An 18,014-nucleotide genomic window follows, 5' to 3' on the forward strand; every position below is an offset into this window, starting at 1 on the left:
ATGTAGATAAGGATAATTGCATTAATGAAAAACTTGCATATTTTTAATCTTTGGTCTTCACTACATGAGCCATAATTACAATATTCCTAAAAACTCATTTGAATGGTTGGGCAACTTTTTGCCTGTTTTTGTTTGCCATATTATAAACTGTTTCCTAAGGTAAAACACATCTATTACATATTTAGGCAAGCAAGATATAAAATAAAGGACTTTTTCATGATTATCTGATGGAGATAAAACTCAAATTTTTTTTAAGTACCTAATTCTACCTGAGCAATTGATTCAACAAATGATTTTCAACAGTCACAGATGAAATTAATATACAATTGACAGATTACAAAAAAAACTGGAAAACACGTGTATGGTTATGGTTGTAAATGATGCTCAATTTCTTTATACATGTTACAATTTACAGCTTTAAATTAGCAAACCAGACTATATTGGTTAATATTGGAACCAATAGTTCTATTAAACTTTGCTTTCAGTTGACATAGTTAGTGATGTGCTTATATTTTACAGAATTGAAATTTTAAAACATTAAAAAGTACAGACTTCATGTATTTTTTTTCATTCAATCTTTTGAAGGCTATTAGAATGAGTACTACCATGGTTTTACTAATTTCTTTTTACTTGGCAGTTTTCACTTTGGCAGTTTTTGCTCTTTCAGTATGTTAAACTAGATTAGTTGCATTTGTTATTTTCCCAACTTTCCATCCCTCAAGAAGTCAAAATGCTTACTTGTAGTTTCATTGAAATAATTCACCAAATACTCTTGTGGAATAACCTGCTTTTTGAACTTATGAGAAGGTTACAAATATCTGAATAGTTTTATACAGAAAACCAAGTTAACTTTTCCAGTAGTATTGTGCAATCCCAATTAGGAGAAGTGCTTCAAGATAAAAATAAAAAAATATCATACCATGTCTTTACATACCCTGACATGGGTGGCATAGGTGGCATTTTATTTTGTAACTGTGAATGCATTCCTGGTGACTTGGAATCAGGAGTTCTGTTTTTCTGGTGTCGCAGTAATAACAGTCTTCCAAGTTCCTCACACCACATTGACAGTAAGGCTGAAAATAAAAATATATCACATTATTCATGTGTCACAGCAAATACTGTAAACCATAAAATGAGTAAGCCTACAGCAGGTTTGTCCTATTCTCCAGTACCATTTGTTTTCTTACTTTGTAAAATCATGCTGCGTTTCATTATCAACCTTGCTAATGGAAACTAAAGATCGAGGAGAAGCAAAATTACAAGATTTTATTTTCTGATTAACATTGGCCATACCAATTTAGGTTCTGTTTGATAGCAATATCAGGAAGCCTGTATTATTAGTATACCAGCACTGCACAGAATACTTCACTACAAATATCAAAATTAAATATTGACCCAATGTACAAACACCTACGCATTCGATATTTTTTTTAAAAACGTTTTAAAAAAAAATTGTCTCTTATTATTGTTGAATAAATAAATGGACATTATATTACATGCAATGTTATTCTAATGAATGGCTGTTAAATAGTGTGACTTTTTATCTTCCTGTAGTTTATTTTTAACTCAACAATTCATTTTCTTAAAACATGAATAGGAAGTAAACTGCACTTCCAATGTATCGTACGATTATTAATTGTTGTAATCGACCATTAAATAATTAACACTGGATAATTTCTTTTCATTCTCAACTCTTCCTGATTTTCAATTTAAATTGTCAATTTCCTTATGTAATTACTTTCTATGAGTATATCTACCTGAATATTAAATATGATTAAATCAATAAGCAACATAGAAAAACAACATATGTTTCAGGTTAATAGATCATATGACTTGATGGTACCATTTACAACAATAAAACTTCCAATACATCGAAAAAATGCTTGTTTAAGCATTATACTCAGGTGGAAAAATGTGTTGATTTTTAACAAAATTATGTCCATATAATAACCTCGAGTACAAATAGATTAGCAACACAGCAGCTTGACAAATGATCAATGACAAAGTACTTGTCAAAGGTTAAAGATTTATGGTATGTGAAATTTTGATATATAAAAACAACAAGAGTGCACACGCTGAAATGTCTCGCCTTCTTTACTAATCATTGATATTATGTTGATAGTCCTAAATATAAAGCTTTATTACAACTGTCACATAAACTTAACATTAACCAAGTAAACTAAACATTGACCAATGAACCATGAAAATGAGGTCAAGGTCAGATGAACCATGCTAGGCAGGCATGTACAGCTAACAATTCTTCCATACAACAAATATAGTTGACCTATTGCTTATAGTTTAAGAAAAACAGACGAAAACACAAAAACTTAACACTGAGCAATGAACCTTGAAAATGAGGTCAAGGTCAAATAAAACCTGCGTAACTGACATATAGATCATAAAATATTTCCATACACCAAATATAGTTGAACTATTGCATATAGTATTAGAAAAAAAGACCAAAACTCAAAAACTTAACTTTGACCACTGAACCATGAAAATGAGGTCAAGGTAAGATGACACCTGCCAGCTAGACATGTACACCTTACAATCATTCCATACACCAAATATAGCTGACCTATTGCATGCAGTATTAGAAAGAAAGACCAAAACTCAAAAACTTAACTTTGACCACTGAACCATGAAAATGAGGTCAAGGTCAGATGACACCTGCCAGCTAGACATGTACACCTTACAATCATTCCATACACCAAATATAGTAGACCTATTGCATACAGTATAAGAAAAACAGACCAAAACACAAAAACTTAACTATAACCACTGAACCATGAAAATGAGGTCAAGGTCAGATGACACCTGCCAGTTGGACATGTACACCTTACAGTCCTTCCATACACCGAATATACTAGACCTATTGCTTATAGTATCTGAGATATGGACTTGACCACGAAAACTTAACCTTGTTCACTGATCCATGAAATGAGGTCGAGGTCAAGTGAAAACTGTCTGACGGGCATGAGGACCTTGCAAGGTACGCACATACCAAATATAGTTATCCTATTACTTATAATAAGAGAGAATTTAACATTACAAAAAATCTGAACTTTTTTTTCAAGTAGTCACTGAACCATGAAAATGAGGTCAAGGACATTGGACATGTGACTGACGGAAACTTCGTAACATGAGGCATCCATATACAAAGTATGAAGCATCCAGGTCTTCCATCTTCTAAAATATAAAGCTTTTAAGAAGTTAGCTAACGCCGCCGCCGCCGTAGCCGAATCGCTATCCCTATGTCGAGCTTTCTGCGACAAAAGTCGCAGGCTCTACAAAAATTACAAGTTGAATTCATCAATTCTGATTTACAGGACTCAAATATTGAAACGATTTCTCGAAGAAAGTGTCAAGAAACCCCACAAATGTTTTAATTACCAATCCGTGGAATTAAACTGAAACAGCATTGTTTTAAATAACTACAAGTATGCCAACAGTTAATTTGAATTACATTTCTGTAATTACAAATATGCTTTTTTAATAGATTCTCAATAAACACTCATGTTTTAGAAAACACAATGTCCAGGGAGGTAGTTCTATAAGGATAAATATCTGAACACTTTACAGTGCCATCCAATCACTCCTATTGGACACCAAAAGTCAAAAGATCAGCCAAACATACAATCTTAATGTGAAACTTATTACTGTGTCATGTTTAAATGCATTTCATATAAATTTAATTAAATCAATTTCATTACATATGTTGTGTTTGACCTTCAACTTTTATGTTCTAATTCATAAAATAAGTATATTTATAATTTTCTCTATGTTAATATCACATCTGTGTCCGTACATGTTGTCAACCATGTGGATTCTGAATAATATTCATTACATTTTAACATTTATTTGAAAACATTAATTGAATTCCCTGCTTAGTTGCTAATCATCAGCATCAAAGGGCAGATTGATAATCAAATTGGAGTTTCCTCCCTTTGTCTAGGTTGCACTGAAAGGTAACTTGACGGATTTGATTTCTTCCAGAGTTTAAATACCTAAATACCTTTTAAATGATAATACAAACTGGATGATCCGTGGTTGATTTCTTTTGTTAGATCTATGGGTTTAGTAACTGTTGATGCCTTGCAACTTAATGAACTTTTTAGACACCCAAATATATGACAGATCAATAATACCTATCCTGTTTTTTTATTTAGGTATGTTATAAGTCTACATATAGAAATAAGTTGCACAGATTGAACTACTGCCCTCTAAACTTTCAGACTTCCTCAATTACATACAGTAACAGTTTGTTTATCAGATTTTCCTTTTGTTGGAAAAGATCACCAGTTCAATATATAATATAACAGTAACGTGTTGCAATATGATCATATGGTTATTTATATATTGACGTCAATATTCAATTCAAAACAACTGACCATAAAATAATGTTTCTTCACTTGCTATCTATTCTTAATATGTTTAATATGATAATGAAATCCTGAAAATTACTTATTTGAAAAAGTTTATGGTAAATACTGTTGCGGAATTCCTTTTATGGGACATCAATTATTTTCCTACCAAATCTTTGAAAACAACAGGGTTGACAATTTCAATGAATTTGATATTTAAAGCAAAATTTTGTCATTCTTTCAGTGGTTTAAAAAATTAATTCAAATTTGTTTCATTTCTTTTTAAACAACTCAGAGCTACTTGTTGAGGTGGAGAAACATGTATGGTTGTTCACCTTTAACATCAAGACTCGAAGCTTTATATTTTTTCCATCAAAGCTGATCCGAATATTTACCGGTCAGCAGGCAGAAACCATTTCAAATCAATCCTGATGTATGCTTATGATCATATCATCAAACAAGATGTTTCCCCAATTAAATTACATGATGTTATAGGTCCTAATAGAACATGAATAAAGTTTTTCCAACTTATTTTAAATTATGTATTTGTGATGGGCCATTTGAGTTCAAACTGTAAATGTGCAATTGGGTTTTCATAATCACTTAAAAATAATCATGTTAAATACAACAGCGAACTTCTAAAAAATCTTTGTCTGCATATATTCATAACCATTTAATTTTCACTTATCACCTTCTTAAAAAGTATTACGGAAGCCTTTTCTTAACCGATCTATTATCCACCCTTGATACACAAGACATTAAGTCCAATTTGATAATGGTAATTTCATATATGCTGTGACAGATATTTAACAGCTCTTTGACAATTTAAAGCTTTAAGATTATGACCAGTTTCATTTCTAAAAATAGAACTGTGCCCTAGAAATTAGACCAAAGCACTATCTTTTAAACAGTATATCAGGGTCTAAGTCCAGTTAATACAAGATCTCATTCTTTATCCTACAAATCATTCAAAGTCAGAACATGTTATTTTGACCTCATATAAAATAATTGGAAGTTCCTTTTTTTGAAAACATGCATTGCATTTAAATATTACACTTTGAGTAACAGTGCATGTTGTTGAAAACTGTATGTTGCATGTGGTTATTCAAGTTGTAGGGTTGCTGTCAAATTCATGTATACCCCACATCACTTTTATTCAAATGTGATATTACTTGTATTATTATAAACTGATAAAAAATCATTATGGTTCATATACAAAGAGTAAGTAAGATCTATTGTTAGAAGAAGACATTTCATCAGAAACTTTCATTTTTCACATAATTCAAATGTCATATGGAAAAAATCTGTACAATATATGCTATCCTAGATTTACATCAAAAATACTTAATTATTTACACAATATATCTATTCTATACAAAATTTATCTGAACAGATTCAACAACTAGCTTACTTTCACTTCAAACAATGACTTGACAACTCTATTTCCATTTAATCCAATCCTTTCAATAATTACAAGCGATTATGAAAACACAATATCATCATGTTTAATTTACTTTGTTTTCTTATCAATTTATTGCTTACAAGCATATCTATACCTGTAAATTTAATCTCTACTTACTTAATATCAATAAATATCATATTATAATAACATATTTACATAAATATTCACCTTATTTTATGTAATCATCGAATGAGAATTATTTATCAACAAAACGCTAATCAATCAAAGAATTAGCTAACAATGAGTGATCAATAAAAATCTTCACCTGTGAGGTACCTTAACAATATCTACAAAACAGTTAAGTAACGATTAACTTTACATTAGTAAATAATAGTTTCCTATCTAATTGTAAAGCTCTTAGTATGTTATTTTTTCTCAATAGCCCTATAGGCCATTTATCCAGTCCATTACTACTCTAACATTTCACCAATACTCACAATGCAGACACTTTGTGTGTCATTATCGTGTTGTTAAACTCCAATAGCTTACAAATCACCTAGGACAAACAAAATCTAATGAATAACTGAGCCCTTAATGTGACAAACTAGGAATTTGAAATCAATAACCTTTTGTTATCACAGCCCATCTAATGAATATTCATGAGGTTCCCCTTCTATTATGACCTTTCACCTTTGTTGTCTGCTCAAGAATCATTGTTTCCCTCCTCAATATTTACCTGGGATTTTTAAAATGAACCCAGTTACACGACTTTTACAGGTAAACAGATAATTCACCTGTGTTCTCTACCTTTAATAGATTTAGAGCGTAAAAAAGCCACACATGGGACGGTCCTCTTATTATTAAATAAACAATATTTAACTACTCTAAAGTAACAAGAAGTCATCTGATCTATGTAATCTACACAGGTAACAATTCTATAGATTATTTTATTACCAATTTTAACAGGTTTATTCCAAACAAACTTCAAAAGATTTGTATCAAATTGTTACTAGAAAAAGACATTTAAATGAAATCCAATGTCATTTACTTAGTGAACAAAGGAGTTTGAAATATGTCAAGTTTTACGTAAAGTAAATAAATTTTGTCAACTTTTTTATTTGAATTTTTGAAGAGGAGTAAATAAAGTCATTAATCATAAGGGCAATCACTTCATCCTTTCAAACTACATCTTGTAAACTCTTGAGGTCATCAAAAATATTTCAATGTTTAGGCTAACAAAAGAAAAGTTTTCAGACTTGTTTTTTTTTATCAAGCCATTGACTAAAAATGCCTCAAAAATTCTTATTCCTAAATATTTTTTTTTAATACAAATTTTTTGGGGATCATTAATTTAAACAGTTCCCTCTTGAAAAATAATATTCAAACTTCTTTGCAGCATTTTCATATATAATTAATTGATTAGCAATTTTCAAACATCTTGATACTGTTCATGATAAATTCAACAGAAGCAAGACCTATATGTCCTGTATTTCTTGCTGGAGGGTCAAATGACCTGTTAAAATCCAGACACACTTTGACCTTCACTTCGCTGGTAAAACATGTTCTATTAAATGTTTTTTTGCTGTAAATAATAAATAAATGATTATAATTTACAACTACAAGACTTGTTAGTCAAGCTGATATGTCAAAACATAATTTTACAACTTTTGTTGGTCATAAAAATATCATGCATCGGTGATTCTGTACATTCTTTATCTGTAAGATTGAGACCTATCAAAAATGAATACAAAATTAACCTAACCAATTCTCACACCCTCCCTCTTTTCCTTTTTCCAATTGTAAATATATCTTAAGCCTAATGATTCATTATAACTTTATACATGTACATGTATATTTGAGTGGGCAGCTGGAACATGAAGTAGCCTGGAGAGTTTTGTATCATAAGTGTAAATAAATAATTTATCAATAATAATGATGAAAATATGTTTTACGTTTCTCTCAACAATATGTCAAAAATTTTTGATTTTATTATAAAATATTTAAAATTTTAGGAAAACCCTTTTTGCTTTTAATTTTTTAACTTTAGAAAGTTTTGGTTTATTTGCTTAAAATCAATTGATATCATTTATAATGATGTTTATCTAATTTTAATTCCATACTGAGAATATCAACAGACTTATTTATAAATGACTTAAAGTCTGGATCAAGATTACAGAGTAATATGTTTCCTACTTAAAAACATGTAAACAATTTCTTTTTCCCTTTACAATTCACTTCACTGGCTTAAACATCAGTAACTTAACATCTTATAAAAGAAACTCAATAGCATGATAAAAACACTATCTCGGTAGCTCATACACCTAAATCAACTAGTTAAACAGTACCTCAAGACTTATGAGACAGTAACTGGGAAGCTTACTCACCACTCACTCAATAGCTCATAGGCATACAACTCATTACCCTCAAACTCAATAGCTTATATGCTAGCAATTCATACACCACAAACTCAACAACTCATACACCACAAACTCAATCACTCATATGCAAACAACTCATACACCACAAACTCAACAACTCATAAACACAAACCCACAGCTAATATGCAGACAACTGAAAAAACACAAACTCAATAGCTCATATGCAAACAACTCATACACCAAAAACTCAGCAGCTACTCATATGCCAGCAACTCATACATCAAAAACTCAGCAGCTCATACACCATAAACTCAATAGGTCAGGCAGCAGTTAATCAAATATTTGTTTGGCTGCTTTTCTTTTTCAATGTATTTATTTACATCAAGCATACATATATTACATGTAGATGTTTAGGTAATTGCAGACTTAGTCAAAATATATATCAAGCATTTTAATCATGTTGACTGTTCAGAAGCACTATTGTAATCATCTACTTTAATTTCAGAGTTTTTACCTTATCTCATCTTTTTCAAATACAGAAGTTCAATAAAAAAGTATGCTTTATAATATTTATGCTTTTTCTCCAACCTCTTTAAGTAAAAATACCATATTAACTTCAATTAGTAATGTGCATTAAAGGTACACATAGAAACATGTAAACTATTTAAAAAAATATTTTGGTTAATGTTTCAGAATTTAAATAATTGTGACATCAATTTTGATTTACGTCATTGAATATTTACTTACTGTGAAAAATAGCACTTTTTTCTACAATCAACACACTTTAATGTTAATTTCAAATGTAAGCTAGCATAAAAAAGGGAGATACATACAAAAGATTTAACAGTTTTACATGTAATGATGAGTTCAACACACATATTGATATGTACATGCACATTGCTGATAACAAAATTAATAAGATACAATTGCAAAAGCAAACTGCACCAAAATAACAACAAATTCATCTAAAAAAGTAGCAAACACACAAACAAAAAGACAGTACAGTGCTATAAAGTTGTGTTTTTAGTCGCATCCTTTGTTCTCAGGTTGATAATTGTCTTACTGGCAATCATACCACATCTCCTTAATCTTTAAATGTTAAAAAATAAACATGTAAATCATGACAGTCTGATTTGGAACAGACACATTATTATATGAGGTTAACTCAAGTTTTACTAAAGGATCAAAGTTTTACAGTAATATGCAATCGATACAGTAACTATTTTCCTTCTCCAGATAACACACTTAAAATATTGAGGTAAAAGTACAAGTATTCATTCATACCTGTTAATTTTCTATTGGACAATGCATCAATTTTAAATCGATTGATGCTTTGAGTTAGTACCAAATATGTGAAAAACTTCAGTGAGTTATTTGAAATTGATACAAAAAATTAATTTTTCATAGTTAAAACGTATTCTGTACTGATGCAATTTCAGTAAAAGATAATTTAATGGCTACTTGCTGAATTAATGCGAAATTTGTCAAAAAATAACACCATCAATTAAATAATTAGCAGTAGGGTTATACATGTATTAATGATTGACGCCTCAAACATTATCTCCTAAATTACAAAGCATTAACATTCTTAAAAGTACTGATATGTAACAAAAATAAACAGTTTTATTTACACCTAACACGGGGCCATATAAATATCTTAGATAATCATACTACATTATTCCTACTATTTAAACACTGTAAATCTGTTATATTTAACCCGTGTTATCATTTCTATTAGCCAAACAGACCGAAAAATCACTTAATTTGGCAGGAAAATCTATGTAGTGTTGACCACACAATATACGCTCAACTGACAGTCAATAGGTCATAATAGTGACCGCTAGGTTGACCTTTAAATACCTGTCTCACAGGTGAACATGCTAAATATCCAATAAATACAATGAAATGGTGATAGAGTTTTGACATTGTGGAATTTATAAAGTATGGCTCACAAAATTTTTTAAGAATCAATAAGAATTTGCATAAAACATTTCAGTCTATTGTCATTTCAAACTTATAGATAAAACAAAGCTAAATATGCCATTAATTACAAGTGTAATCATTGAAACAAATTAATTATTAGCTTTCCTGATGTCAAGAACCCATACATCAGCTACTTTACATGACAACCTTTAAGAACATGTAATGTTAATATTTCCTCGCTCACATCTTAGTTTGAACATAAATACTAGAATCTCTATCATAGAAGTCAATATATTAGATGCATTTTTTATCATTATGTTGAAAAAATATTATCTTTACAACAAATTTCAAGACAAAACATCTAACAGACAGTAAAGAAATGTAGGCACTCTCACACATCTATATCTTCCTAACTTTGTTTATATCTCTTTGTTTCAACATAAGTATTTTTTTCTTGTAGACAAGATTTATTTATACATAATTTTCAGATTATCATCAGTATCTCAGATACCAGACAATTAATACATAATTCTACATTCCATTATCGTTTTTTTAATTTGATCTAAATATGTTTAGAGCTTTCAATTACAAAACATTAAGTGTTGAACAGTTAACAAGATTGCAAAATTTACTGCAATAAAAAGTTTCAGAATACCTTTTCAATTACTTACTAAGGTACATGAATTATCTGGCTAAGTAAGAAATATTAAATATAGGTAAAGTGAAATTGACTCTACAACAACACCCAAGTCTGGCACAAAGCCAACTCATAAATCAGTCTTTAAGAAATGCACCCCTGCACTAAACTAACTCCTGCAAGTAATTTCTCTGTTTTACTTATCTGTTTTCTTTGTTATTTTGTTTTTAGATCATGGTGTGAAATGAATTTCCTGTATATAAGTTGCATATAAAAAAGTGTGCAAAACTCTTCAAATAAACATGTTTACAAACGATTTGCAAAGTATCTCTTTGATTTTTTCATTTTTGTGTGTGCTAAATATGCAGAAAGGAACATTATTTTTTGAACAACTTCATGTATTTAAGATTGATTGAAGGCTGCATATTGTCCTGGGGCAGAAATGACATGCATATTTAGGACAATAACATATAAAATGAGTTATGAATATACCCTGCTTTGTTCTTATATCGACACACTGAGTGGGAATTTTAGCATGCCAAACGCATAAGACAAAATTCAGCAGAAAGAAAAATCAACATAATCAGACACTATATTCTGACTCCATACAGACAAGTCTCCGCTTCCACTCCTAAATGCTGCTTGTTATGCAAATATCAAATATTAAGTCTGCTTCAACCAAAAAAGGGATTGAACTTCCTACATTGGAGGCTGTTTCACTGCCTCGAGACCACCAAGGTGGTTACATTGTACTACATGTACATGTATGTGCCACAGATAGGTCCAATTAGACATCAATGAATACTAATTACAGATAATACATGCAATAAAACTATTAGTAATAAGCTAATAAATACAAGGTTTACACCTTCATACATGTAGGTAAATTGTAAAAAGTTGACATTGATCAGTAGCTGTTAGTTCATATATATACAATATATGTAAAATGTCAGAAAAATAAAATTTATTTGTACAACCTTTGGAATAAGGAAGTAAAATGTGGCTCGCCAAACTTTTAACCTACGGTAATTGTAGTGAGCACCAAAGACTGTCTTATTTACTAAAGAGTAGGCTAAGAATTATCTACTTCATTGACTACCTGCATCTCAGGTCTTTGAATAAGTCTAAAAACAGCTAAGAAAAGTTAAAAATTTACAACTAAGCAAAAAGTGTTAAGGTCAAGATACTAAACATTTTTTTTTTCAGAAAGAACTATTTAATCATGTTTTCTACAAGGGGTTATATGTATAAATACAATGTTTGAATAAGTCTAAAAGCAGCTAAGAAAAGTTAAAAATTTACAACTATGCAAAAAGCGTTAAGGTCAAGATACTAAATATTTTATAAGTTTTCAGAAAGAGCTACTTAATCATGTTTTCTACAAGGGGTTATATGTAATACAATCTGCTGTCATTGTGGCCATCTTGGTTTACTAGTTAATATGATGTAATTCTGTTATAGATTTTCAAATGATTTAACGATGCAAAACAAGCACAAATCAGTCAAGATATTTTTGTATCATTCAACATAATTCAGAAAACAACAATCATTGGTCACTAATATTTATACCAAGCATGGATTAATTAACCGATCTTCATATGTACTGAGGTTTAGAAAATACAGATGGGAAAGGTTTTCAAAAATTTACCATGGAGGCTGAAAGAAGACCATGTTGCTTGATTATAGATGCTAATTGTAGCAATAAGTTAAATTATTCTTAATATGCAATTTAAGCTAAATACATTTCATATGAAATATATTTTAAGTCAAAGAAAAATATCAGAAGTTTTAAACAGCAATGTACCTTGACAAGTTTTGTTAGAAAGTATGCATTAAAATTTTACTATATATATGCTGTTAAATAATGACCAATAGATATAATTAAGTAAATCTGAACTTCATATCATCTTGGTCTGCAAAACTAATTAAACTCCAAAGTACAAGCAATCACAATAATTTAAGATACATAAAGTGACCTGTCATACGAAAAATAAAAGATAAACATTATTACAAATATAATTTGAACATGTATATCTATTCTATTTCTTCATCTGGTCTTTACTTTGCTGTACCTGTCCATGATCTGTGCTTCAATCATACTAATGAAATCTGGAAAATCTGTTCAAATCTAATGGAATATCTATATTTTATTGTTTGGAAAATCTTTAAAAAAAAAAATACACAGAAAAAAAAAAGTACCATAACTCATAACAGCAATTTTTTTTTAGTATGGTAATGATTTGGTGTTTGACGCTATTGTAAATTTGTCATGGTGATGGTTTATATTGGGGCATTTAAAGTTCAGTGTTTTTCTTGCTTGTGTTTGCCATAAATACTGTTCGGTAATAAATCCTCCTTTGGTAGAAGATGAAATCTAAATACTTAAAACCTGAAGTAAATTCCAAAGAAAGACTGATTTGAAAGAATTTTAAAAGCTTAAACCAGTCCAGTTGACTGTTTCAACTCAGTTGCTCACAAATGATCATTTGATTGGAAAAGAGTAGGTTACCTCCCTTGCACCACTTTCTCTATCTCTACAGGTTAACATGATCACAGGTGAGAGAATCAATATTTATCCAATTTATCACTTACTGAGACTATTAGCTTTGTTTATTTAAACAGGGTGTATTATCATGTATCTTCTTTAAATGGTTATCTATCATTGCTTTTATAATCGGAATTTGTACAACATGAAAATGATGAACCGCACATTATAATTGCAGTCACATTCACTCGGTCTATAAACCTTTCCTACTATTGAAAGTTCTTAAAACAATTTATACTTATAGACATAGTATATCCATTAATATTACCAATACATTTATTGATAAATCATCATTTCAAATTTATCATAATTGATAAAATGAAAAACATTAAGCTTGGTAATTGTGGGCATTTTTCCTCCCAATGTTATTATAAATAAAATGGAACCAGTATACCACTTCTTTGCTCACAAAAAGGTTATGAGTGGAGGGGACTGGATGGTTACCCTTTGCTAGCGAAGATGCAAAAAAGGGGGATTCACTTATTGGTCTTGTTTCAAAGCAATATTGACAACCCCACCCCTCTCTCTTTTCAGTTAATTTTAAGGGGCCATCGTTTTTTAAACAAGCAAACTAATTTTTCATTATGAAGTTTTTATTTTATTAAGCCCAACACATTTGATGTCCATAAAAAACAAAAAGTGGGGTTCATAAAGTTTAAAAGATATAAAGCCTTGTACATGTTGTATCAAGGACTTTCAGTTTCTCAACAGTCTAAGCAAATAAATGTTGCAAAAAATGGTAAACTATGATGGGAGATTGTTTACTCCCAGATATTTTTTTTTTTACTGTGTTGTAACGTGCATTTACACACATTTTAATTTTTACAAGTTTTATCTTTGTTGTTCTTCAACATTTTAAGCAAGTTACCTATGTAGAGATGTAGTACCCAAATGATCTGGAGAGTATTAAAAACCTATTTAAATCTAAATAAAAAAATACTGTCAGTACTCCAAGCACTATAAAAATGCCATTGTGGTCATTATAGATATACAAATTAAGACCTAAAAATCAATACAAGTAGATAGATAGATAGTAGTATCCCATTAAAAAGGTCTTATATCAACACCAGTAATTTAATCAGTTAATCCAAAGATATGCTCATTCAGAAGACATGATTACAACTTGTTCCCTGGGGCATTATTTTGTTTGACTTTACTGTTGTCACCACTAACACCTAGCTCATCGTAAATAGACCACTTTATGACATAAACTATCTGTGTACAGGTAAACTGGACAAATATAGACATTTTACAAGTCCAGATTTTTAATACAAATAATAATGTAAATATGAAATCTACTACCTGGCAGTTGCTGAACCATATTTTTGTGACAATGTAAAATTAAATTGGACTGATAAATGCATAAAATATTACTTCAATAAACTGATACATTTTAGTACTTAAAAAGTAATTTAATTATAACTTAATTCTTGCTCATTTGTTTTTGGGTGGTTTTCAAACACAATTCTTTAAGACATGAACTAGAGCATTACTGTAATGAAATTAGCACAATAAGGAAAACTGTTGAAGTTTTATTAATCAAATATTGTCAAATAAAATGCTCAAGCAGGTACTGGATAAATTAATACGATTTTCAAAAATGGCAACTATCTGCATAACGTTTTAGCTTGAATTTTAATGCAAATGCATAAATTCTGACAAATCTTGTGATTCAAATGAATAAATACCATATTCAAAAATATTATATTGTTTCAAGTATGATTACCTTACTTTCCTTTTTATCATAAACTACTTGCGCAACACCGACAACGTGCTTGTGTTTACGTCTAGCACATGCTGTTCTAAAAATAGATCTGTTATTGATATGTTTTTTTTGTCTTTTAAAAATTCTATCTTCTTCTAATCACGTAAATACAAACGATTATATGATTTGTTATTTATATCATTCACACAGCAGTGCAAACTGAGACTCAACTGATAGGCAATTTAAATAATCAGCTCTCGCTACAAAAACACCGGTAATCTTATCAAAAAAGCACGCGAACAAACAATATACATACCCCTTTCCTAACGTCATATTTCTTCACGGATAGAATCTCTTCTTTTATTCACATTGACAATATTCTTGATGAGTCGTAAATAGTTGTATAATGCTGCACAAAACTCCTCTTTAAAGTTTATTTAACGATATCACTAACTTGTTAGCTTGACAAAGTATCTTATTCACTTCAACACACAATGGGGTTCTCCATGATGAATATTCATACGCACCGGCCCGGATCGAGGATGCGTACAAACTTTTGTAATGCGTGGTATGTCTAACTACGCAAAGGTTTACAAGACAACGCAAATCAGTATTGATGTTTGACGTATTACAATATATTTGAATAGGCGGGATAATTTTATAGGTAAAAATATTTAGAACTGTTTATCAGAACATTTAATATGCAATAAATAAACAATTTAATAATGTTTTCTGAAATTAATTATCTTTAAATAAGCTGCTGATTTCACAAAATAATTAAGACATTTTTCTACTGAACCATTAGATTACTAATTGGGACATCATAATATGTTTCTGATTCCCCCCCCCCCCCCCATTATTCACACAATTATAGTTATGAATCGTGTATCCCCATTTTTAAATACCAATACCCAATACACACGGTATGTATTCTTGGACGTTGGCAGCTAGGGTTCAGTAGAGTGCAACAGATTTTTGTCTGTAAAACCAGAGAAAAACCATTTGAATCAAAAATTATTTTATTGTCATCTTAGAGGTAAGCATTGGTCGGGTGTCTTTGTGCTTTGATGTTCTTATTGTCAAGCGCTACTATGAAAAACCACTTACAAAACCCTCTGACCAGGTGAGCTAAAACTGTTTGCTATTTATATAAACATCAGTGTATAAACGAGCATGATGAGTATCATCAAAATATCAACAGTGGCTAAGTTGCGTGTTAAAAGGTATCAAGAAAGATATTGTCATCTTTACAAAGAATTAAAATACCACTACACGGCCATAAAAGATAACAGGTGATCATATGCAGGTTGACAACAGGTAACCAAAGGTGACAACCGTTTACATGCAGATAAAGTCATCAGTGATTATTAAGAGAATAGTTGAGGTTTTTATAACGTTACTGGGGTCGTTTGAGCCCATGGATAAAACGCTCGCACGTAATCAACTTGACTGCATGCAACTTATCGGAGCTTTTTCACTGAGATTTACTGAAAACTTGATGTAATCCTAAACTAACGGGTCTGTCGGAGATTCGATATAAAGGACAATACCTGTTTTTATTTTAATGCACTTTAAGGGTCGTTTAATGTATAGAAATATGACTAAATCTTCATCGTTTTATATCAGACCTCTCCAGTCCGACGTGCAGTGAAATCTTAGCTGAAGAGATGTCTGTGTGCCTTCTGTGCGATATGCGATGAACATGCAGTCGTAATGGGGACGTTAAACCAGGGACAGTGCTCTTTGCTACCCTAATATTATTAAATAACAAATTTTGATGTATCCGTAAACGGCCCGTTGTAAGATATTTTTTTATTTTTAGCTGTTTTCAAACTGAAAAATGCAGTGGTAATCCAAACTTCCCTCCTTTCATCCCGGTTGACCTTAATTCTGAATTTATTATTGTTGTAACGTCCTGAATATGCATGAACTACTCGCCACTGGACATTAAATAATCATCAACCAAACTAAATGGGATGTAATATGATGAAAAAAACAAATAGCTATTTCAGTTGATATTTTATAGTGTGTCTTTCTATGTTGTGATGTTACACTATTGTTTCAGAAAAAGGGTGAAGGTTTGGTACCATTAAAACGTTTAAACCCGCTGCATTTGTTTGTACCTGTCCTAAGTCAGGAATCTGATGTTCAGTAGTTGTCGTTTGTTGATGTGGTTCATAAGTGTTTCTCGTTTCTCGTTTTTTATATAGATTAGACCGTTGGTTTTCCCGTTTGAATGGTTTTACACTAGTAATTTTTTGGGGCCCTTTATAGCTTACTGTTCGGTGTGAGCCAAGGCTCAGTGTTGAAGACCGTACTGTGACCTATAATGGTTTACTTTTATAAATTTTGACTTGGATGGAGAGTTGTCTCATTGGCACTCATACCACATCTTCTTATATCTATTATCAAATTATAATAATGATAATTTCTTTCAACCCACTTTCAGAAGAATGGCATTATGCGAAACTTTGAGTTTTATATTTTATTGGTCAGTGTTTGTAGAATTAATGAAACAAATCACGTCACAATTCATTCATACTTAGTGCAGATAGTTCGTCACAACTTTGTCTATTTGTTTTATTGGAACTTTTCGTCTGAAAACTCAAATAAAGACAAAATTGGGCTTGAATAATTGTTAAATGTCGATGTGGCAACACATTATGGAAGTAACCGTATTTTGCAAAATACATTCAAAGTATTTCCAGTTCATTTAAGGACAATGATTTAAGTTTAGTTTTTAAAAATATTACAATATGACCCAATATATTACAAAACTATACATGATCACAGTCTGTTTAACACAGTGACCTTCTTTATCAGATATGTATAAAAACTTCCCTATTCAAACAATGTAAGACAAATTATTATTTCATAATTTAAAACCCAAGTCTCTTTATTCAAAATGGACTAAATGTAAATAATTGTAATAGTTAAAATGTTTATATCTATTTACAAGATTTTAAAGAAGAAACTGATGTGTATATTTAATGACTTTAAACCCAATAGTAAGCATACACTGATAAAAGAAAGTGCTTTTTGACAAAAGTAAATGAGCAT

The 18,014-nt window shown here is 30.4% G+C and overlaps 1 protein-coding gene across 7 annotated transcripts in view; it reads right to left on the bottom strand.

The window, feature by feature from the left end:
• Positions 1-18,014, bottom strand: part of LOC127708371 (zinc finger MIZ domain-containing protein 1-like) — a 205,192-nt gene that overhangs the window by 29,998 nt on the left and 157,180 nt on the right. For 4 of the 7 annotated variants that reach the window (XM_052213229.1, XM_052213227.1, XM_052213228.1 and 1 more), the window contains one exon: positions 920-1,073. In XM_052213229.1, coding sequence (XP_052069189.1) covers positions 920-1,073 — 154 coding nt within the window. Of the gene's footprint in view, positions 1-919; positions 1,074-6,263; positions 6,379-15,270; positions 15,490-18,014 lie in introns of those variants that run through there. The other 3 variants (XM_052213233.1, XM_052213232.1, XM_052213231.1) reach the window with 3 other exon arrangements.

The sequence above is a fragment of the Mytilus californianus genome, unplaced genomic scaffold (genome assembly GCF_021869535.1).
Source record: "Mytilus californianus isolate M0D057914Y unplaced genomic scaffold, xbMytCali1.0.p SCAF_7, whole genome shotgun sequence".
Lineage (NCBI taxonomy): Eukaryota > Metazoa > Mollusca > Bivalvia > Mytilida > Mytilidae > Mytilus > Mytilus californianus.